General features: G+C 36.7%; 2 protein-coding genes across 2 annotated transcripts; both read left to right on the top strand.

Annotated features, from left to right (window-relative positions):
* The first annotated feature begins 17 nt into the window (after positions 1-17).
* Positions 18-12,722, top strand: gtf3c5 (general transcription factor IIIC, polypeptide 5). Its single transcript, XM_048165123.1, has 11 exons — positions 18-218; positions 1,842-2,040; positions 3,569-3,767; positions 3,906-4,104; positions 4,803-4,907; positions 9,951-10,065; positions 10,202-10,282; positions 11,037-11,125; positions 11,242-11,324; positions 12,211-12,353; positions 12,447-12,722. Exons 1-11 carry the CDS (start codon positions 18-20, stop codon positions 12,593-12,595), a joined length of 1,563 nt encoding a protein of 520 aa, XP_048021080.1. The 3' UTR covers positions 12,596-12,722.
* A 793-nt stretch (positions 12,723-13,515) lies between these two features.
* LOC125252089 (bile salt-activated lipase-like) lies at positions 13,516-24,171 on the top strand. Its single transcript, XM_048165121.1, has 11 exons — positions 13,516-14,070; positions 15,156-15,303; positions 15,395-15,514; positions 16,927-17,124; positions 18,639-18,769; positions 19,060-19,167; positions 19,501-19,615; positions 19,936-20,122; positions 22,235-22,438; positions 22,526-22,723; positions 23,906-24,171. Exons 1-11 carry the CDS (start codon positions 14,002-14,004, stop codon positions 24,084-24,086), a joined length of 1,659 nt encoding a protein of 552 aa, XP_048021078.1. The 5' UTR covers positions 13,516-14,001; the 3' UTR covers positions 24,087-24,171.
* The last annotated feature ends 367 nt before the right edge of the window (positions 24,172-24,538 follow it).

Genomic DNA, 24,538 nt, shown 5'->3' on the forward strand with positions numbered 1-24,538 from the left:
CGTCGAACAAAAATCGTATGAAAATGGATCCGATAATTACGAACAATCCGGCGTCTCCACGCACAGAAGGAGAAAGCAAAGATACAGTTGTTGTGTCAGGCAATACAGCAACACTTGTCCTGTCTGACACTAATCTAGTGTGTGTTGAATACCCGGGAGTCGTCAACAATGTGGACAGAATGCTGGACAGCATTGGCGGCGAAGAGGGAGTGTCCAAGGTGATCAAATTGCGTTGGTGCTTTAAATGGAAAAGACGTGCTTGTAGACGCTGTGTTTATTTAGACTGAATCTGAATTGTTGTTGCTGTATTACAGAGATATAGCGAATTGTAAAGCAGTCCCTGTTAACTGTCACCTCCATCTTTTTCTAGACATGAAAATGCACTATCCAAACTTAAATGGTTGTAATTCAAGAATACTTTGTAGTATAGACATAAGGCTGGTCTTGTTTTAAAGATAAAATATGGCAAATTATTGTAGAAGTGATATGAATTATTTAAGTGTAACTAGAAAAAAGTTATAGAAGTTTAAGTTTATGAAAATATATTTTAGATTTTATATAAAATATATATTTTACATAACAAGTTTTACGCTAAAACTGCAAGAAAATCAAAGATATCTCAAAAAATGAGCTTTTAGTAAGATTTTGTTTGGGCGCAGTACCACATTTTTTCACTAGATGACAACCAAGCTCCATTACTGACCATATAAGGGTGCCTCCATTTCCATATATGGTTTGAGTGATCTGAACCATATATTTCCATTATTTTCATACAATTTATGAAGTATACATCCTATATAGAAGTAGTATGGGAAGTTTGGCAGAATTTGATATGAATTCAAACTCTAATAAACATAAAAACAACATGTATGTGGGTTATAGCTCGTCGCCACAATCATAAATTTATTTTTTTTCTATTAAAAACATTTTCAGACCTTTTTTTCTCAAAAAAAAATAATGGATGTTATCTTTTGAACTCTTGGCATGAAAACAAACATGTTTCAACCAATCTTTAATGATTTTTCATGTTCATCGCTATTTCAAAATAAAGGTCTGAACATGCCTTATGAGTATGAAAATATGCTTGTTGCAAATTGATAAATTACTGCTCCTCTGTAATTTATTTTGAAAATCAGTCACCAAATATGAAAAGTAGAATGATATATAGTTTATCAAGATTAGTTTAGGTTTAAAAAGACAGACAGCAATGCTTTGCCCGCCAAAGTCTTTTACGTCATATGACAGTACAGTAATTGTGATGTCCCTTCCTTGTTTTAAAATACGTAATTTTAAGGAGTACGTTTACTTATTTACGTTTTTTTAGTCATTGTATTTTATTCCATCTGATTTTAAACATTATTTGATTTACATTTAATTACACCTTCTTGTATCTTGTTACATAGTAATACTACTAATAATAAACAGATATGTTTTATACATTATGTAAAAATAAGATGACATCAATTCTGTTATATTTGCAAATTATTATATTTATTTACCCATTTGTATTGGATGATGCACCATCATACAATATGTCCTTTCGAACAAAGTAAGCTCATATCTAAATATGTCAATTTGACAGTATAACAATTTATTATTAAATGCATATTGCTTATTAGGGGGTGTCTTCCCCTACTTGTTTCACCATGTCAACTAAAAATGTAATGTATAAAGAATAAGAAAATGTGGTGATAAAAGTTTTTGAAATTATTATTAGTTATTTTTATTTAATAATTATTAAGTAATATGTGTGTATAGTATACTAAGTGTTCTAGTGATAATATGCGTGTATACTGAGTGTTATAATAGTTTGTATTTTAATATGTGATTTTTCTGGACAGACATATGGAGATTCTTCTAAAAGACTTGAACTCCGCTTTCGGCCGAAAGATCCTTTCTGCCATCCTGCTTATGGGAACCGCTACTCCTCCACAAACCTGCTGCTCAGAGTACGCCGCAGAACCCGCAAAGGAAACAGTTCAGAGACCCAAATCAGCATGGAGATAGTGGGACTTATAGGAACCACATATAAATTTCAAGGTATAAAAGTCCACATTCACCTACTAGTATTTTTTTAACCCTTTTGCAGTCTTCGTTTGGGGGCTACACTCATGGTCTTTGGGGTCTCCAGAGACCCCAGGCAACAAAATGTAATTTTGTAACAATACAATATTTATTTTTTAAAAACAAATGTAATTTTCTGTTTATTAATGTTTTTAATCAACATTTGTGCAGTTTTTGGAGGATTTGTGATATCTTTTAAATGTACATAAATAAATTAAAATATATTTTTTTAATAGGTTTTTAATGCAAAAACAGCTTTTTATGTAAAATTCACTTTATAAAAGGCCCACATATCTAACTTTCATTCATGGGGATAACATGGATAATTTTTCATAGTTTAGTGTAAGATTGTTGTCCCTCCTTTGGAAAATGCAGTTTTAAAAGTAAAAAAGTATCACTTTTACCAGTAGATGGCTGCAGAGCTCCACTATTTGCTGTGTTCTATTTGAATGACTGAAAGACATCTTTTTTGAAAGACAAGTTGTTTTTTTTTAGATTCATATCTAAATATTATGAAATCACAATTATAACAATAAAAATGAGTTTTTGTCAAAGCTGAGCATGTTTTGTACTGAAAAAAAATCAGTTTTTCAATAATGTAATCTCCAGAGACCCTGCTTAGAAATTGTATAAAATTCATCCTCAAAATCAGAAACAACACACAATGCACATAGACATAAATGAAGTGGCACACTTCCAACAATGCAAAAAACATCCTTAATGCAAAATGAACATGCTCACACACACACACAAAAATTAAAATAATAATTTAATTTTTATTATAAAATTATTACTGAAAAACTGATTTTTTTCCTGTACAAAAAATGCTAAACTTTGACAAAGTCATTTTTATTGTTGTAATTGTGATTTCATAATATTTAGATATGAATCCAACTGAAAAAACCTGTGAAAAGATGTCTTTCAGTTAGTCAAATACCATGTAGCAAATAGTGGAGCTCTGCAGCCATCTACTGGTAAAAGTGAAAGTTTTTTTACTTTTAAAACTGCATTTTCCAAAAGATGGGCAAAAATCTTACACTAAACCATGTCAAATTATCCGTGTTATCCCCATGAATGAAAGTTAGAAATGTGGCTCTTTTATAAAGTGAATTTAACATAAAAAGCTGTTTTTGTATAAAAAAACCTATTCAAAAAAGATGTATTTATTTATTTTTATAAATTTAAAAGATAACATAAGCCCTCCAAAAACTGCAGAGATGTTGAGTGAAAATTTAATACACAGAGTAAAATTTAAAAATAAATAAATAAATAAAAATTTGTTATAAAATTACATTTTGTTGCCTGGGGTCTCTGGAGACCCCAAAGACCATGAGTGTGACTTTTCTTTTTTTTTTTACACTAACATAAACACAAGATATCATTCCAATTTTTTTATTTTTTATATTTGTAGATCTTAAAAGTGTTAACCACCGTACAAAGTTTGGACAAAGAGAACTTTTTTTTTTTATTTGAGCAAACATCATTTGTATCCTTGATTCTTCAGGAATGGCTGACTTCCAGTACCTGGCGACTCACAACGAATCAGATGGCAAGCAGGTGTCTTTGTATGACAAGATCATTTTGCGCAAACCAGAGAAGATGGAATTCTACGACAGTCCTGTGCCGCTTTTCCTTCCTCCTCCCATTTTCTCTCGTCTGGACACAGCTGTGGATTATTTCTATCGTCCAGATGTATTGCACAGGTAAGCTGGATTAGGAACTGAATTCCCCAAATGAGTTGACTGGTTGCAACTGCAAATGATCCGAACTGTTTAGATACATGTGTGTTTTTGGTGGTTTGATTTGTTCATTTCATAATTTCTTGTCTTCCCAATAAATAGCAGGGAGACTGCAATGCAGTCTGTTCTCCTTAAAGATCATCTTATTGCCCCGAATCGGGCTCGCCGGCCAAACAATGCCATTTTTGTCAACTTTGATGACAAGACCATCCCATCAGGACCTCTAGAAGCTGCAGTGACCAGCTGGAAAAAGTTCTGTGTCCATCCTAATGATGTAAAGGTAGAGCAGCAACTCAGACAGGTTGGTAAAATGCTTCTACATGTTTTCAATGTGTTAAATCAACCATCTCCAAGATGATTACAACATTTGTTTTGAAATAAAAAAGTACAAATATTTTATGAAGGGATAAACTAAAATCACATGAGAAAAAAATGACAGCACTGTACAAAAACATTTACTTTTTTGTACTAATTGATTATCAAAAATCAATTAGTAATTGAAAAATCAGATAATCGTTACCATTCAAAACTTTAGAGGTCAGTACATTATAATGTTACAAAATTTCTATTTCAAGTAAATGCATAGGAATAAATGAAATTTTTAAATAGAAAACAGTTTAAATTGTAATATCTCACAATATTAGTTTTTAATGTGTTTCTGATCCAATAAATGCAGCCATGGTGAGCATAAGATTCTTTCAAAAACATTCAAAAAATCTTTCTGACCCCAAACTTTTGAATGGGAGTGTATATATGTAGTTTCAGAGCACAGGTAGACCTGCTTACGTAATTCTCAAGGCTTCTTGTGAGTGGGTGTTTGACAACCAGGTGAAAGGGTAAAACTATAAATTTGTGTTTAAGAAAGCTGTGAAAGTCAACTATTGGACAACAATTCTGGCTTAATATAATGGGAACATGTCCTTATCTTATCATAATCCCACCTGTTCTCCAATGTTGTTTCATTTGGAAATGTTGGTTAATTTGATTCCACCTCCGCAGCTTTTCGAGAAGAGACCCGTATGGTCTCGCAATGCCGTCAAGGCCAACATCAACGTTCACCCTGAGAAAATGAAGCATCTCCTCCCGTATTTGGCGTACTACATGGTGAGTAGATTACCAGAGATTACTCTACATTTACATTTACATTTAGTCAATTAGCAGATGCTTTTATCCAAAGCGACTTACAAATGAGAATAGTAGAATCAATCAAATCAACATGAGAACAACAGTACATACAGTTGGTATGGAAAGTATTCAGACCCCCTTAAATTTTTCACTCTTTGTTATATTGCAGCCATTTGCTAAAATCATAAGTTCATTTTTTTTCCTCATTAATGTACACACAGCACCCCATATTGAAAGAAAAACACAGAATTGTTGACATTTTTGCAGATTTATTAAAAAAGAAAAACTGAAATATCACATGGTCCTAAGTATTCAGACCCTTTGCTCAGTATTTAGTAGAAGCACCCTTCTGATCTAATACAGCCATGAGTCTTTTTGGGAAAGATGCAACAAGTTTTTCACACCTGGATTTGGGGATCCTCTGCCATTCCTCCTTGAAGATCCTCTCCAGTTCTGTCAGGTTGGATGGTAAACGTTGGTGGACAGCCATTTTTAGGTCTCTCCAGAGATGCTCAATTGGGTTTAAGTCAGGGCTCTGGCTGGGCCATTCAAGAACAGTCACGGAGTTGTTGTGAAGCCACTCCTTCGTTATTTTGTTACTTCGTTATGCTGTGACACTCATATATATATAACTCAGGTGCTGTCCATTTCTTCTGATCATCCTTGAGATGGTTCTACACCTTCATTTGAGTCCAGCTGTGTTTGATTATACTGATTGGACTTGATTAGGAAAGCCACACATCTGTCTATATAAGACCTTACAGCTCACAGTGCATGTCAGAGCAAATGAGAATCATGAGGTCAAAGGAACTGCCTGAAGAGCTCAGAGACAGAATTGTGGCAAGGCACAGATCTGACCAAGGTTACAAAAACATTTCTGCTGCACTTAAGGTTCCTAAGAGCACAGTGGCCTCCATGATCCTTAAATGGAAGACGTTTGGGACGACCAGAACCCTTCCTAGAGCTGGCCGTCCGGCCAAACTGAGCTATCGGGGGAGAAGAGCCTTAGTGAGAGAGGTAAAGAAGAACCCAAAGATCACTGTGGCTGAGCTCCAGAGATGCAGTCGGGAGATGGGAGAAAGTTTTAGAAAGTCAACCATCAATGTAGCCCTCCACCAGTCGGGGCTTTATGGCAGAGTGGCCCGACAGAAGCCTCTCTTCAGTGCAAGACACATGAAAGCCCGCATGGAGTTTGCTAAAAAACACCTGAAGGACTCCAAGATGGTGAGAAATAAGATTCTCTGGTCTGATGAGACCAAGATAGAACTTTTTGGCCTTAATTCTAAGCGGTATGTGTGGAGAAAACCAGGCACTGCTCATCACCTGTCCAATACAGTCCCAACAGTGAAGCATGGTGGTGGCAGCATCATGCTGTGGGGGTGTTTTTCAGCTGCAGGGACAGGAAGACTGGTTGCAATCGAGGGAAAGATGAATGCGGCCAAGTACAGGGATATCCTGGATGAAAACCTTCTCCAGAGTGCTCAGGACCTCAGACTGGGCCGAAGGTTTACCTTCCAACAAGACAATGACCCTAAGCACACAGCTAAAATAACGAAGGAGTGGCTTCAAAACAACTCTGTGACTGTTCTTGAATGGCCCAGCCAGAGCCCTGACTTAAACCCAATTGAGCATCTCTGGAGAGACCTAAAAATGGCTGTCCACCAACGTTTACCATCCAACCTGACAGAACTGGAGAGGATCTGCAAGGAGGAATGGCAGAGGATCCCCAAATCCAGGTGTGAAAAACTTGTTGCATCTTTCCCAAAAAGACTCATGGCTGTATTAGATCAGAAGGGTGCTTCTACTAAATACTGAGCAAAGGGTCTGAATACTTAGGACCATGTGATATTTCAGTTTTTCTTTTTTAATAAATCTGCAAAAATGTAAACAATTCTGTGTTTTTTTTGTCAATATGGGGTGCTGTGTGTACATTAATGAGGAAAAAATGAACTTAAATGATTTTAGCAAATGGCTGCAATATAACAAAGAGTGAAAAATTTAAGGGGGTCTGAATGCTTTCCGTACCCAGTGTAAGTGCTGAGTGAAGTCACAGTTATGACAGTAAAGTGCTTGTAGCAAGGATTTTTTTTTTTTTTTTTTTAAATACACAAATAGATGGAAGGAAAATAGAAATCAAGGTAGGAAATAGAAATCAAGGTAAGTGCTACTATTACTGGGTCAAGTGCTGGCGAAAAAGATACGTCTTTAGCATTTTTTTGAAAATGGCTAAAGATTCAGCTGCTCAGATAGAGCATGGCAGGTCATTCCACCAGCCAGGAACAGACCCGGAGAAGGTCCGTGAAAGCGATTTTGTGCCCCTTTGTGATGGCACCACAAGGCGCCGTTCACTTGCAGAACGCAAGTTTCTGGAGGGCACATAAGTCTAAAGTAGTGAGTTAAGATTTAGAGGTGCAGAGCCAGCGTTCGTTCTGTAGGCAAACATCAGAGCCTTGAATTGGATGCGAGCAGCTACTGGCAGCCAATGCAGACTGATGAAGAGAGGAGTGACGTGCGCTCTCTTTGGTTCGTTGAAGACCAGTCTTGCTGCAGCGTTCTGGATCAGTTGTAGAGGCTTGACAGTGCATGCTGGAAGGCCAGCCAAGAGAGCATTACAGTAGTCCACTCTGGATAGAACAAGAGCTTGGACAAGAATTTGTGTGGAATGCTCCGATAGGAAGGGTCTAATCTTCCTGATGTTGTACAAGGCAAATCTGCAGGACCGGGCCGTTGTCGCAACATGATCTGTGAAGCTTAAAGAATCATCCATAACCACTCCAAGGTTCCTAGCTGTCCTGGAAGGAGTAATGGTTGATGACCCAAGTTGAATTGAAAGGTTATGACGAAGTGTTGGGTTGGCACCGACCACAAGCAGTTCCGTTTTTGCAAGGTTGAGTTGAAGGTGGTGGTCCGTCAGGCAGGCTGCGATGCAACCAGCAACCGTCGAATCATCTGGTTGGAATGAGAGGTAGAGTTATGTGTCATCAGCGTAACGGTGATAGGAGAAACCATGCTCCTGAATGACAGATCCTAGTGATGACATGTAGATGGAGAAGAGAAGTGGTCCAAGCAATAAGCCCTGAGGTACCCCAGTAGCAAGATGATGTGACTTGGACACCTCACCTCTCCAAGATACCCTGAAGGACCTACCTGTGAGGTAACACTTGTACCACTGAAGTGCGGTTCCCCAGATGTCCTTCGACATGAGTGTTGACAGGAGGATCTGGTGGTTAACTGTGTCAAAAGCAGCAGACAGATCCAGCAAGATGAGTACTGATGATTTTGAAGTCACTCGTGCCAGTCTCAAGGCTTCAGTGACTGAGAGCAAGGCAGTCTCAGTTGAGTGGCCACTCTTGAAACCAGACTGGTGGTCGTCAAGGAGGTTGTTCTGTGTGAGATAAGTAGACAGTTGATTGAATACAACTCTCTCAAGTGTCTTAGCAATGAAAGGAAGAAGGGATACTGGTCTGTAGTTTTCCAAAAGTGCTGGATTCAGAGTGGGTTTTTTAAGCAGTGGGGTAATCCTAGCCTGCTTAAAAGCTGTGGGAAATGTTCCAGTGTGAAGGGAAGAATTGATAATGTGAGTGAGTGCAGGTAGAATTGAGGAGGAGATGGCCTGAAGAAGATGAGTGGGGATAGGGTCTAGCGGACAGGTAGTAGGGTGATGGGAAAGGATGAGTTTTGAAACGTCTGCCTCCGAGAGCATGGAGAAGGAGGAGAGAGTTTGTGTGTTTTCCGTTAAGATGTTATTGTCAGTGTGTGGTGTGGAGAATTGGCCGCTGATGGTTGTTATTTTATGTGTGAAGAATGTGGCAAAGTCATCAGCTATAAGAGTTAATGTGGGATGGAGGGGAGGAGGGCAAAGAAGCAAAGAGAAGGTTTTAAAAAGTGTGCGGGAATCAGTGGAATTGTTAATTTTGTTGTGATAGTATGTGGTTTTAGCATTGGAGACATTAGTAGAGAAAGAAGAAAGGAGTGACTGATGTGAGCTAAGGTCAGTAGGATCTTTAGATTTGCGCCACTTCCTCTCTGCAGCCCTGAGTCTTGACCGATGCTCACGGAGAACATCAGAGAGCCAGGGGGCAGAGGAGGTGGCACAGGCTGGTCTGGTTAAAAGGGGGCAGAAGTCATCTAAGCAAGATGTTGGAGTGGTGCAAAGAGTGTCAGTAGCATTGTTAGTGTCCAGTGATGAGAACTGGTTAGGGAGAGGAAGTGTGGATGAGACCAAAGAGGATAGGTGGGATGGTGAGAGGGAGCGTAGGTTTCCCCGAAAAGTAACAAGTGGTGGAGTGAGTGTTGAGTTAGGGGTCAGGTTGAGATTAAAAGTGATAAGAAAGTTTTCTGAGGTGTGTAGTGGAGTAACCAGTGCATTGTCAGTGGAGCCACAGCGTGTGTAGATGAGGTCCAATTGGTTACCTGATTTGTGGGTAGCTGAGGTGGCCACTCACTTGAGATCAAATGAGGCAAGCAGAGTGTGGAAGTCAGCAGCCTGAGGTTTGTCTAGATGGATGTTGAAATCTCCAAGTACTAGCAGAGGAGTACCATCCTCAGGGAAGGATGAGAGTAACACATCCAACTCCTCCAAGAAGTTACCTAGCTGACCTGGGGGGCGATAAACAACTACAACATGGATTTTAGTAGGGTAGGTGATGGTAATTGCATGCGATTCAAATGAGGCATTGTCACAGAGAGATGGTAAAGGATTGAATTTCCATTCACTGGACATAAGCAAACCAGTACCACCACCCCTCCCAATCTGGCGTGAGGTGTGAGAGAAAGTGAAATTAGAGGAGAGGGCTGTTGGTGTAGCAGTGTCCTCTGGTTTGATCCATGTCTCAGTCAGAGCCATGAGATGGAGATCTGAATAAGTAGCAACAGCTGTAATGAAATCTGCTTTGATTACAGCAGATTGACAATTCCAGAGCCTAAATTGGTTTAAATGACATTGTTATTCCCAGATTTTCAATGTGGGCCCCACTATACAGTTTATCTCTCAACCTCACTTGAAAGTAGTTTTATGTGTAGTTAACAGGGCCATGGAGGAGTTTATGGGTCAGGTTTGGATATGATCCTCGAAAAACACCTGAAGCAAAAATCTACCAGGTTCTAGACTTCAGGATTCGCTACGGAATGAAACATGGTGAGTAATCAACTAAAACACATTCATAACCATCCCGAATATGAGTTATTCCTTGTCAGTTTTTTTATTTTTTTGACACTATATGCGAGTATAAATGACAATACACACATAATTCCTGTGATTTTCTGAATTTCAGGATTTGGTGTCAATGACATGCCAGTGAAATCCAAAAGAAGCGCTTATCATTACAGCCGGCCAACCACTATCAACAGGGCAGGTACAACAACACTGACGCACATGTTCTGGCACACAATGTTCCCTTAAGGTGTTCATTGTATAATTATTTAGTTTTTCACAACCATTTTCCACCCCCTCTCTGACCTTTAGAATGCAATAAGTTTTGGGTTCTAAAACTTACAGAGATTGTCTTCTAAAATGTTTATAATGTTTTTTAAAATAAATCTCTTAAGCTCACCAAGGCTGCATTTATTTGATCAAAAATACAGTAAAACACTATAAAAAAAAATTGTGAAATAATTTTACAATTTCAAATAAATTTTCTATTTGAATATGTTTTAAAATATAATTTATATCTGTGAGGGCAAAGCTGATTTTTCAGCATTATTACTCCAGTATTCATTGTCACATGATCCTTCAGAAATTATTTGAATATGCTGATTTGCCTGTCAAGAAACATTTCTTATTACTATCAATTTTGAAAGCAGTTGTGTTGCTTAATATTTTTTTTTTTTTTCTTTCAGGATTATTTGATGAATAAAAGGTTCAAAAGAACAGAATGTATTTAAAATAGATATATTTTGATATATTATAAATGTCTTTACTGGCACTTTTCATCAATTTAATGCATCCTTGATGAATAAAAGTATTAATTTCTTTCAAAAAAAAAAAAAAAAACAGAAAACATGTACTGACCCCAGCTTTTGAATGGTATTGTAGTATATTAAACGCTTTAACTGCAAATGATCAAAGATTTTCATGGTAGTGGATGGTTGTTTCGTTCACTGCTTTAGTTCCTCAACCTGCTAGCGTGACTGACATCACCCAAGAGAGTTCTTCATCTTCAGGACCCAAACCTGCCACTGCTAAGTACATACTAAAGGTATTTTCAGTTATTTAATTTTTCATTTAAGTGTTATATCACAGTGGATTTCGCCTTGACCAGCAACTTATGTTGAGAAAGGGTTTTAAACCAGTTTTGTGGAATTTTCTCTCAAGGACTCTGTCTACATCTTCCGGGATGGAATGCTTCCTCCATACCGGCAGATGTTCTACCAGCTGTGTGATCTGGATGTAGAAAAGTAAGAACTTTCAACACAATCTCATTGCAATTCATAACTATGTTACGTTTTTGCGAATTGGTGGTTAATTTGTACAGTCTCATTTGGAAATTTGTTCAGTGATCTAGCAGTTGAAAGACAAAACTGCAAGCATTTTGCAGAAGAACATTGTTTTGGTTGTGCTTCGGCTCTGTGTGTCCGTGCGGATGATGATGACCCTTCACAATAAATAATGCTTTGCAATGAACTATGTTAGAGAGCAACATATGACAATTTATCTGTAGAGTAATAAAAACACCATCTCTGCTTCGCTTTTACAACATTTCAGATCCCTCCGTTCTCGCCATCTCTGAAAAGCCAAGCTAATGTTGATTCTTGTTTTATTACAATCTCTGTCACGTTCTCTTTTTGCCAGTAGACTCCTATGTTTACATTGTTGTCGTGTAAACTTGCCCTTAGCTGCTCTATGTCAACCTTTCTTGCTTTTATGTGACAACTAACCTATGCCACTCCAGCATCATACATGCATAAAAGTAGCTGGAGCAACTTTTCTCTATTTACCGATATGACGAGATATGCATGGACGAGTGAATTATGTACGCAATTTCCCGTGAAATCCATTTCGACAGGTCTGTAATATAAACAACTATAATGGGCTTACCATTGTGAAACAGGGTAAGACAAAAACACATTTTTGGATGAATATATAATTTATAAATATATAATATGCTATATATAAACATAATAGTATCTCAATGATACTAAAAGAACACTGACACGAAATCACCACATTGTAACATAGTTATGTTTTCCCATGAGATCAGGTTGAAGCTTTAATGTCATTCTTTTCAGTCATTCATCCAAGACCCATCCAACTCCTCCTGACACTTTTTTTTCTTCTTTTAAGAATAAAGAATATCATCCATAAGAATGATGGAAAAGAGGAAGTGTGTGATGAGAGAGATGGATGGTGTGTGCCCCACACGGCAGATGAGCTCAGGAATATAATTTCTGGAATGATCCAGCAATATGTCCGAGCTAGCCGCCCAGGTACAAAACAAAAAACAATGCATTGTTAATTATTAAATATAATAAGAGCAAAATAATATTTATTAAATAGAAATGGCTTTATATTTGTTGTAGCTTCATCCACCCAAAAGCCTGTAAGAACTAGACCTAAAACTGTTGATAGCGGAGAGGAGGAAGACGAAGATGACGATGATGATGAAGATTACAAGCCTTCTGATGGGAGCGAGAATGAAATGGAAACTGAGATTGCAGATTACATGTAATTAGTTTATTCTCTGGCACTTGTAAAAGATTTGATGTGTAAATGTTAATGTAAAAAACTACTTTGTACACTGATAGAAAATAGTTGTTTTTTTTCATTTGGATAATAAATGGTTTTGTCAAATACAATGACTGAGCAAATTCTTTAAAAAAGTATTTGACATATAATAATAAGAGAGATATTATGACTAACTAAAAGTTCACTAACCATATCAAAATAAAGTCACACAATTGTTAGTTGTATATTTGGATACTTCTATGCATACACTATAAAATGTAAAAACATGGCCAAATTTTGACAGTAACACATTGTTTCTTATTAAAACAGTAATATACCATTGGAAACAATGCATTCTGGGGAATATTTTTTGTTTTTGAGAAAGTAGCCTACTGCAGTATACTGTGAATTAACAGCGCTCAAAGTCGACACTCCAAGGCTGTTCCAAATTATTATAAATATTTTATATATATATATATATATATATATATATATATATTATAAGGGTATTATTATACCCTTATTCACTATTACATTAGTTTACTAATATAGTCCACTTGACAGAGTGAATGAAAACAAATGAGTGAATTCAGACACTGATGAACAACTGCTGTTAACAAGCAGAATCACTGAAGGAAAGAGAAACAACAAGAACAGAAAAAAGATCAAATCAGCTGTAGTTAAAAGAAGATATTAAATCTTTCTAGATTTGATTAAACAACTCCACAAACGGCATTACAAGCTTCACTTATTACTAACCAGATTGACTTTATTTCTCTCATTCATCTACAGCAGTTCTTAATAAAATATAACAGAGGTTAAATGTTGATGAGTTATTGTTTTATTTAACGTTACCATGATGGTGATCAGTGTTTGCTTTATTCAGGCCCTTGACTTTTTAACATTAGTTTTCCTTTAGCTGCTGTAACTTTTTCTTTAAGATACATCTGTTGTGGCAAAAAAAAAGCCATGAAAAAGATTCTATTAAATATGATGTGTTTATACAGAAAATGAGTTTCAAAAATAAATCAACCCTGAGAAATGGTCAACAGAGAAAATATATGTGACAACTAGCCCTGTTGTATAAATTTCAGCAGATGGTAAATTGATTGTTTATTGCTTTGGTTGACAAAATCCTTATGGCATTATTCTGAAAGGTGGCTCAAATATTTTTAATGGAAAAAAAAAATGTGTTTTTGTCTTTAAGATTACACAAAGCTCTAATGAACACCACACAAATTTTCCATGAGAGTTTAACACAACTGCACACATGTTGTCCAGTTACTATACAGGGACTGTGTACTTTTGGGGTAAGATATGGCTTTGGCACACCTTGAAAATAGATATGATTTGTCCTGTTTATAAAAGCGGACAGAACTCCCTTCATGCCACACTTGTAGCCACTATCTGATGATGATGGCAGTGCTGGGAGTTTTCGTCTCTGTTGCCTTCATCCTGGGGACAGCAAATGCAGCTTCTGTAAGTTATGATTTGAATTCAATGACAGGTTTTGTATTTATCAGGTTTACAGTCAATTATACAAGACTTGGGATTTAAAGATTTCATATCCATCCCAATTAAAAATATGAAAAATCTGACTTTATATCCTATGCAGACATTAAAATTTGAATCGGTGTAAAATATGTCACTGAAAAGTATTTTGCATATTTTAACTTTGAAAATGGTACAAAAGCTGCCAAAAAATGGAGGCTGCCATTTGACCAGGCAGTTTTTTTAAAATAATTTTTTCCAATTCATTCTGCCTTTAGATAATGTTTTTTGTTTGTGATGTAGATTTATTTCCTATATTTAATATCTATTTTATTTTTATTGCATTATTATATTACATACTTAACAGTTTATTATGTTTATGTATTAGTTTAGTTTAATAATGAAGTTATTATGAAGTATTATATTAATAAAGAAGAAATAATCAAGTCTATTAATTAAAGTTCTATCTATTTTAACTTTAGTACGTAGCCCCAAAGGGGATGTGATAATGGGGAAAAAATATTTTTTGTTCAATGCTTCTGGGTTCATCCGAGGAACTTTTTGCTTGCGAAACTTTTGCGTTCACTTACAAAACTTGTAATTTTCTGAGAGAGAATACAAAAGCACTGAAATATAATTTTTCCTTCCATCTCATTTCCCCCCCCCCCCATTACCATGTCCCTTTAGGGGCAACATATTAAAGCTGAAATAGATTTTAATTAATAGACGATTATTTCTTCTTTAGCAATATGATAACTTTTGTTATAACGTTAAACTAACGTACATAAACATAATGAAGTGTTAATCATAATAATGTTAAGAATAAACATAATTCTTCAGCATAATAATATGTGATGCAATATTATTAATAAAACATATGATTTTCTTTCTATTATAATTATTCTAACTTGTGTAAGTAAAATTCAAAACCTGATACTGCAGAAAAGTATTTTGTATTTTATGGTTTTCCTGCAAAAAGAATTACATGCAATGTGGCAGGAAGAGGCTAAAATGCTTCAAATACTATGCTATGCTGCAGTTTCTACCCAAATGTAATTGTGAACATGTTGCAGTTGGGAGCTGTGACCACCGAGGGAGGGATGGTACAGGGAAAGAGTCGTAGCGTAGGCCTCTTCCGCTGGGTGGACGTGTTCCTGGGAATTCCTTTTGCTGCTCCACCTGGCAGATTGGCGAAGCCGGTTGCTCACCCAGGCTGGGATGGTGCGTATGTATAACTGATTATTAGGCCTAGCTAGGGTCTAAAATAAGAGAGTGCACTGACAGCGTACTCTTGATGACTCTACCTGCACAGGTGTTCTGAAAGCCAATGACTATGGTCCGAGGTGTATGCAGCTCAATATTCTTGGTAATGATGTCTTGGGCAGTGAGGACTGTCTCTACCTGAACATCTGGGTCCCTCAGGGAAGTTCTGGTAATGCAAGCCTGTTCTAATTCACACAAAAAAATAAGTACAGTGGCATGAAAAAGTATGTGAACCCCTTGCAGAATCTGTGACAATGAGAATTATTTTAATAAAATAAGAGGGATAATAAAAAATGCATGTTATTTTTTGTTTAGTACTGTCCTGAGTAAGATATTTTACAAAAAAGATGTTTGCATTTAGTTCACAAGACAAAACAATAGCTGAATTTATTAAATAACCCCATTCATAAGTATGTGAACCATTGATTCTCAATACTGTGTGTGGTTACCTGATGATCTATGACTGTTTTTATGTTTTGTGATGGTTGTTCATGAGTCTCTTGTTTGTCCTGAGCAGTTAAACTGAGCTCTGTTCTTCAGAAAATTCCTCCAGGTCCTGCAGATTCATCAGTTTTCAAGCATTTTTGCATATTTGAACCCTTTCCAGCAGTGGCTGTATGATTTTGAGATTCATCTTTTCACACTGAGGACAACTGAGGGACTCAAACACAACTATTAAAAAAGGTTCAAACATTCACTGATGCTCCAGAAGGAAACACAATGCATTAAGAGCCGAGGGGTGAAAACTTTTGAATTCAAATATCAAGGTAAATTGTACTTAATTTTTCTGCCGGGAAACATGCAAGTATCTTCCGTTGGTTCCGAAGGGCAGTACTAAATGAAAAACAATGATATTTAAATAAAATAAGAAAAATTGTGACATCTTCATCCTGTTCAAAAGTTTTCACCCCCCGATCAGTGAATGTTTGAACCTTTTTTAATAGTTGTGTCCCTCAGTTGTCCTCAGTATGAAAACACAGATCTCAAAATCCTACAGTCACTGCTGGAAAGGGTTCAAATATGCAAAACTGCTTGAAAACTGATGAATCTGCAGGAGCTGGAGGAATTTTCTGAAGAACAGAGCTCAGTTTAACTGCTCAGGACAAACAAGAGACTCATGAACAACCATCACAAAACAAAAAAAACAGTCGTGGATCATCAGGTAACCACACACAGTATTGAGAATCAATGGTTCACATACTTATGAATGGGGTTATTTAATAAATTCAGCTATTGTTTTGTCTTGTGAACTAAATGCAAACATCTTTTATGTAAAATATCTAACTCAGGACAGTACTAAACAAAAAATAACATGCATTTTTTATTATCCCTCTTATTTTATTAAAATAATTCTCATTTTCACAGATTCTGCAAGTGGTCCACATACTTTTTCATGCCACTGTATATTAAAGGGACCATTTACCCAAAAAAGAGAGAAAAGAAAATGCTGTCACCATTTATATTTTTGTCCATACAAGCAAAGTCAGTGTGAATTTACCTTTTTGATGAACTGGCCCTTTAAGAAATATGTAGTCAAATCTGTCAATGTATCCTGTCTGGCTTGAAACCTCCTTTTTGCAGTGTCTACCAATTTGCCTGTTATGGTGTTCATCTATGGTGGTGCCTTCCTGATGGGTGGTGGTCAGGGCGCAAACCTCTTGAACAACTACCTGTACGACGGACAGGAGATTGCAGACAGAGGAAAGGTTATCGTGGTGACGTTCAACTACCGTGTCGGAGCCCTCGGATTCCTCAGTAGTGGAGATGCTGACGCACCTGGTAAATTTCATTAAATACAAGTCATATTTTAATATGATACACCGCAACCCAAAGGGAACAGATTACCTAGGGGGGGAAAAAATATAAAAATTCTATTCGTATATTCAAGTGTCAATAATTACTCACCCTCATGTTGTCCAAACCCCTTAGACTTTACTTAATCTTCGGAACACAAATGAAGATCTTAATGAAATCTGAGAGCTTTCTGTCCCTCCATACACTCGACTACCACTTTGACGCTTCAAAAAGTTCATAAAGAGATCGTAAAACTAATCTTTATGAATTGAGGGGTTTAGTCCAAATTTTCTGAAGAGACTCGATCGCTTTATATGATGAACAGATTTAGTTTAGGCTTTTATTCACATATAAAAATTAATCAGCGAACATAAACAAAAGATCAACGAACCGGCTTGTTCTTGGAAGCTCAAAGTGCGCGTAACTCACGAGAATGAACCTCATTGGTTCTCGCACATAAAGCGAACACGTTTGAGCTTCAGTTTACCACAACTCATGCGAGTTGAATGTTTATGTGAATAAAAGCCTAAATTCAAACTGTTCATCATATAAAGCAGTCGTGTCTTCTTCAGAAAATTTGGACTAAACCACTCAATTCATATAGATTAGTTTTATGATCTCTTTATGAACTTTTTGAAGTGTCAAAGTGGTAATCGTGTAGCTGTCGATGGAGGGACAGAAAGCTCTCAGATTTCATAAAAAAAAACCTTCATTCGTGTTCTGTTGATTAACAAAAGTCTTACAGGTTTGAAATGGTATGAGAGTAATTAATGACAGAATTTTCATTTTTGGGTGAACTAACCCTTTAAAGCTTTTACGTTCTCTTGCAAAAGTTTTGTGTTTCCCCAAGAAATTTTGCATTAACTTGCAAAATGTTTGTGTCCCCCGGAGAAACTTTGCGTTTGCTCACAAAACTTGTGAGTGAATTCAAAGTTTTTGGGGGGAACACATAAGTTTTGCTAGGGCATGCAAAGGTTTTGTGAGCGAACACAAAATTTCTCGATGGAACACAAATCTTTTGCAAGAGATTTTTCCACCGCCATATCCCTTTATGGGCTCCATTCCTTCTCAAAAGGTTTGTGTTCCACCAAGAAACTTTGCGTTCGCTCACAAAGAAGTTTTTCTCGGGGGACCAAAAAAGATTTGCGAGAGAACGCAAAAGCATTAATATATAATTTTTCCTCATATTTTTTCATCACCTTCAGGGGCTTTGCAAAACTTTTGCTATCTCTCGCAAACGTTCCCTCAAAAAAGTTTCTCAGGGGAATGCAAAAGTTTCGCGAATGAAAGCAAAGTTTCTAGGGAACACAAGTTTTGCAAGAGAATGCAAAAGCATTGGCATATAATTTTTCCTCACAACTCATTTTTCCTATCACTTATGCTCTGTACAGACTTGTTGACTTGACTCCACTGTATAGATTGTATATGTATGCATATGTATGGATTGATTAATTGATTGAAGTATTTAAATGATGATCTAAGCATGTCATGGTCGATAGGAAACTATGGCCTGTGGGATCAGCACGCTGCTATCTCCTGGGTATACAGGAACATCAGGTCTTTTGGTGGCAATCCAGACAACATCACTATCTTTGGCGAGTCCGCAGGTGGAGCCAGCGTAAACTTCCAGGTGCTGCATGCTTATCTATTACATTTTAATGAGTGGGTGGGCATGTGCTGGTCTGGCTATATTTGCTAGGACGAGGCCATTTTTGAAAATTTCTTCCCAATAATGCAAACTGTTGAAGTAGGCCTTGTTATTTGAAAGGCTCATAAATTGGCTAAATAATTGTTTTCACTTTAAATCTAATGGCAACAGGGTTGTGTGAGGGCTTGGGTTATTCGTATGGAAACCATTAGAGGTCCTCGGTAACATAGGTTGAATGTTCTAAGGTGTGTTGTGTTTCCCATCCTGCACAGATTCTTTCCCCTAAAAACAAGGGCCTGATCCGCAGAGCTATCTCACAGAGTGGTGTTGCTCTCTGTCCCTGGGCCGTCAACAGAAATCCACGAAAATCTGCTGAGGAGGTGCGCTTGATCTTCATGAATGTCCCACATTGCTGAATACTCATTATAAAACAGACCTAGTACATTGTGTACAGCACTAGCATGTGATTTACAATGATCCCAAAAGACTAGGGGGGTGTTATTTACTCTCATTCCCAACCTTTTGCATAACTCTTTACTGTACACTTGCTAGTGTTTACTTTGTGAAGTCACCTGGTCTGTTTCACATACAGACTGGCATTTCAATGATTTTGGTCAGTTAATAATTAATATCACAACTTGCTTTATTTCTATAGTTACAATAATCTCTTCAAAATTATATGGGTAAATTATTATTTTTTTATGCACCTTTAGATCGCAAAGAAGGTAGGATGTCCCACTGATAGCGGTATGGTGGCTTGTCTGAAGAGGACAGATCCAAAGACTGTAACTCTTGCTGGGAATGTGAATTTCGTTACATCTCCTAGTGGTAAGAAAATAGCTGCTTGTGCAGTTTTAGCCTTTTACATGCTTTTTATAGCAATAGTTAAACCAAAATTAAAATTCAGTCATCATTTACTCACTCTCGTATAGTTCCAAAAATTCTTTTCTATATAATTACAAAGAATGGGAATACCAAAATTTTCAGTGAACAAGTCAATGTGTAAAAGTCATGCAGGTTTGGAAAGACATAATGGTGAGTGAATGATTTTTATGGTGAACTATCCCTTTAAAATGGTTAAACTGCTGCTTAAAACCACAGTAAATGCAACACAAAGTCAAAAGATCAAATGTGACAATCTTTTCCAGATCCCATTGTGCACAAACTGTCTCTTTCCCCCGTCATCGATGGGGACTTCCTCCCTGACGAGCCTGAAAGACTTTTCGTTAATGCTGCTGACATTGACTACATCGCTGGAGTCAATGACATGGACGGCCACATCTTTGCCACCCTTGACGTCCCCTCTATCAACAATGCTCTGGCATCCACTCCTGTGTAAGTGTGCTACATCAAAGAGTCATCTGGAATCATTTTGAGAATTTTTAAAGACCCCATGAATTCAGAAGCAGAGTTTTGTGGCTTTTATGTCTGTTATCTTCGAGGCCATCGATATGTAAAGTTAAAAGTTGGCAAAAGTAAGCTTTAGCAGACTTATACTGCAATTGTTTTTTTTTTCTGACCACAATATATTTCAAACATATGCCCTAATCTGTAAAATATATTCTTAAGGAATATATTTTTCAAATTCGAAAAAAATCATTACAACCTTCTAGTGGTAAAATTTCTAAAATATATTACAAAATGTACTTTAAGGGGCTAGAAAATATATTTTAAAATGCAATTGGTATTTTTTAACGCTATTAAAATATGTAGATCTATAAAAATAAAAATATATAAAGAAATAGACAAACATGTATCTGTAATTAAACAAATTTTAAATTCAGCAATACATTTTGGCAATTTTTTCTATATTTTGAAATAAAAAATACATTACTGTTCAAAAGTTTGGATAGGTAAGATGTTTTTAATAGAAGTTTCTTAGAAGTATTCTTATTCTTAAACACTAATATTGTGAAATATTATTACAATTTGAAATAACTGTTTTCTATCTTAATAAATTTTAAAATGTAATTTATTCCTGTGGTGGCAACGCTGAATTTTCAGCATGATTTCTCCAGTCTTCAGTGTCACATGATCCTTCAGAACGCATTCTAACATGCTGATTTGTTGCTCAAGAAACATTTCTTATTATTATCAATTTTGAAAACATATTTTTGTGGAAACATCATTTTTCTCAAGACTTATTGATAGAATAGAAAGTTCAAAAGGACAGCATTTATTTGAAATAGAAATCTTATGTAACATTATATATGTCTTTACTGACATATTTGATCAATTTAATGCATCCTTCCCGATGCATTAAATTATTATTTTTTTTTTCAAACTGTACTGATTCCAAACTTTTAAACAGTAAAATATATTTGAAAAATAATCTGTATGGGAATATCTTAGACTGTATAAAACAATGGACGTTGTGTCCATGACGTCACCCGTAGGTTTCTTAAGAGCATTTGGGAAGCCCAAAGTGGGCAGAGCCGGTCATCGCCATCTTAGCAGCATGTCACTGTGCATCATTCCCGGATAACCAAAAATGGGCAAAGAGGCGGGACTTGGGTGGAATTAGCTGAGGTGATGTGACGGCTAACAGAAAGCAGACAAACGGCTAGTAGTGACAGCAGCGGCAATCCACCTGTCACTCAAGTGTCCTTAATTATTCAGAACTTTAAGGCTTAATATAATTTAAATGGATAAGTTCCTCACAGTTGTCATGAAGGGCAAAATTAGCTATATATACCAAAACCACTTTTTGACAAGGGAGACACATTCCCGTTTACACCTGGTGTTTTAATCCAATGTCTTTTGTAAACGTTCAACCACTTCTGTCCTGATTTCTTCGAAGGGAGGGTCTATGGGCGGGTAAATGTATGGGTATTTTCAGATCTTTCAATCTAATGGACAAAATAAGCTCATGCAATTTACATATAAATGCGTCCAGAGATGATGGAAAAACATCTGCTTTAGTTTCTGCTCTGATAGCCGCAAGACCGTCCGAACGCGGTGAGTGTGTTTTAGAAATCAGGAAAGAACATTATGCTTGGTATGTTTTCGTCTTCAAACTAAACTTAACTCTTCAGCTGACAAAGTTTAAATTTCGTCTGGCTAACGCGCTTCCCATAATGTTTACAGGTTAGGTCAGTAGGCAGAGAGTAGGTGGTCTTCTGTGGCTGTTTGAATGCATTCGACCACATAAGTGTTTACACTACGAAAGCAATCCGGTCTTAACGCATTTTCGACTACCGCATTTTCGAAGTGGTCGAGAGTGGACAAGCTCAAAACATTTTAGACCCTGTTTACACCTGTATTTAGTGTCATCCACTTGTGATCCGATCAACCAAAATACATCTTAATACCAGGTGTAAACAGGGTCAAAGGGACAAGCTGATGTGTCCTGTGCATAAACCGCTTCTGTGTAGTCATTTCATGGGGCCTTTAATAGTCCAAATAACAATATGATTTAAAAAAAAAACTGCTATTGATTTATAACAGGGCGGATGTTAGGGCTCTCGCGATTTCCCTGTCTAAAGATAGAGGACAAGAGGCTGGTATCTCAACTTATCAAGAGTACACGGTCAATTGGGGTAGTAACCCTAGTGATAGGGATGTTAAGAAAACAGTTGTGGACATTGAGACGGACTACATCTTCCTGGTGCCAACCCAAGCGGCCCTGTACCTCCACACTGACCATGCCAAGTAAGCTGAATTCATCTTCTTATTTACTGACCTCTAAAATGTGAACTGAATAGTAGATAACCTTAAAACAACCTTTTGCTCCATTAGAACTGCACGAACATACTCCTACCTGTTCAGCGAGCCCTCTCGCATGCCTATCTTCCCACTCTGGATGGGTGCCGATCACGCTGATGACCTGCAGTATGTTTTTGGGAAGCCATTCACCACTCCTTTGGGCTACTTTCCTCGCCATCGTGACGCCTCCAGATACATGATTGCCTACTGGACCAATTTTGCTCATACTGGGTATATAAACATAAAAATACTAACAATATTATAATATCTTATTCCACTTTAATGTGTAGAGGCAACTATAATAATTTAATATATATAATCTAAGAGTACCATGGTACTAGACCTATCTATAGTTGTGCAATTCCGTTTGTGCAATACTATTATAGTTTTTCATTTTTATAGTAAATATATTTATATTAGAGTTTTTTTTTTTTTCATTTTATTTTATTTCTTTAGTAATTTTTACTGAGCCCCTAAAGGGACACGGTAGTGGAAAAAATAAGAGATGGGAGGAAAAAATATATTTTAAAACATTTGCGTTCACATGCAAAACTTTGCGTTCATTCGCAGAACTTTTGCGTTGTTTCGCAAACTTTTGCGTGCTCTCGCAAAATTGTTGTGTTCCCCCGAGAAACTTTGCAATCGCCCGTAAAACATTTGCTTTACCCTGAAAACTTTGCATGCGCTCGCAGAACTTTTGTTTTCTCACAAAACTTTTTACACTGTTCCTCCGAGAATCTTTGTGTTCACCCGCAAAATATTTGCATTCCCCTAAAAAAATTAGCGTTCTTTTGCACAACTTTTGCGTTCCCGCAAAAAACTTCAAAAGTTTTGAAACTTCAACTTCAAAAGCGAACGTAAAGTTCCTTGGTGTTAGGCAAAACATTTGGGAGAGAACGCAAAAGCATTGAAATATAATTTTTCCTCCCATCTCATATTTGTTAGGGGCTCTATACATTTTGTTGTGTGTTTTAGTCATTTGCATTAATTAGTTGTTGTTTTTTTTTCATTTATGTATAGTTCAGGGTTGTCCAAACCTGCTCCTGGAGGGCCACTGTCTTGTAAAGTTTAGTTCCAACCCCAATTAAACACATCTGAACCAAGTAATCAAGGTCTAACTAGGCATACTAGAAACTTCCAGGCATGTGTTTTGAGGTCATTTGAAGATAAACTCTGTAAGAAAGTCACCCTCCAGGACCAGGTTTTTAATATTTAGTTTAGTCGATGAAATTAAATTAAAATGAGAAATGTTGCTTTGACAATGAGCTGTATTTATTAACAATAACAATATTTTATTTTATTTCAAGTAACAAAAATATTGTTTAATGGTTTTAGTTTTAGACAAGTGCTAATTGTGGTGCATTATGATAGCCAAAATGTGTCTCTGTTTGTCTCTTTCTTTCTCCCTCACAGTGACCCTAACAAAGGTGAGTCCAGTGTTCCTGTAACCTGGCCTGAGTTTGCAGGCACTGGCCATAAGTACCTAGACATACACGGCGATATGAACAGGAACAGTGTGAAGCAGATGTTGAGAACGCGTATGGTTTACTACTGGACTACCGTCTTTGCCGGCTACCCTACTGTCAAGAACTAAGCACTGCTAACCTGACTACAAAATCATTTAGCAGTTAACATAATGCTAAGATTCATGCAATAAACAAAATATATGATGATCAAAAGCAGCTAACAGTTTTTCTTTATTAACTTGCCATGACATCAAATGAATGCTGTTTGGTGCTCCAGTTAGCTGAGAGAAAGTTTACTATTTTCTTATCAGTTAATGTCATTTCTAAGATTCTTAGTTAACTCTAGAAATGTTCCAGTACATCACATGCATAACGGCTAACTTGAATCTCATTCAGAGTTGTGCGACAGTCAATCACTGGTTGAGGATACCATAGAAATAAATGAGAAGTGCCGTAAACTCTCGCAATTGTCTGTGACTTCTCTTATAAAACAGCATTTTTTTTCCAGTGTAAACTCTAAAAATAGAATTATTGTTTAAGAGCAAACATGTTGAAGCTGATTGGCTGTCGAGTCATTAAA

The sequence above is a fragment of the Megalobrama amblycephala genome, linkage group LG18, assembly GCF_018812025.1.
Source record: "Megalobrama amblycephala isolate DHTTF-2021 linkage group LG18, ASM1881202v1, whole genome shotgun sequence".
Classification (NCBI taxonomy): domain Eukaryota; kingdom Metazoa; phylum Chordata; class Actinopteri; order Cypriniformes; family Xenocyprididae; genus Megalobrama; species Megalobrama amblycephala.

Excerpts from the sequence above, each read along its gene's own strand:
- gtf3c5 (XM_048165123.1), top strand. The coding sequence starts at position 18 with ATGAAAATGGATCCGATAATTACGAACAATCCGGCGTCTCCACGCACA. Across the intron at positions 2,041-3,568 it reads AACCACATATAAATTTCAAG|GAATGGCTGACTTCCAGTAC; the intron begins GTATAAAAGTCC and ends TTGATTCTTCAG. Across the intron at positions 10,066-10,201 it reads TCGCTACGGAATGAAACATG|GATTTGGTGTCAATGACATG; the intron begins GTGAGTAATCAA and ends TCTGAATTTCAG.
- LOC125252089 (XM_048165121.1), top strand. The coding sequence starts at position 14,002 with ATGATGATGGCAGTGCTGGGAGTTTTCGTCTCTGTTGCCTTCATCCTG. Across the intron at positions 19,168-19,500 it reads CACGAAAATCTGCTGAGGAG|ATCGCAAAGAAGGTAGGATG; the intron begins GTGCGCTTGATC and ends ATGCACCTTTAG. Across the intron at positions 22,724-23,905 it reads ACCAATTTTGCTCATACTGG|TGACCCTAACAAAGGTGAGT; the intron begins GTATATAAACAT and ends TCTCCCTCACAG.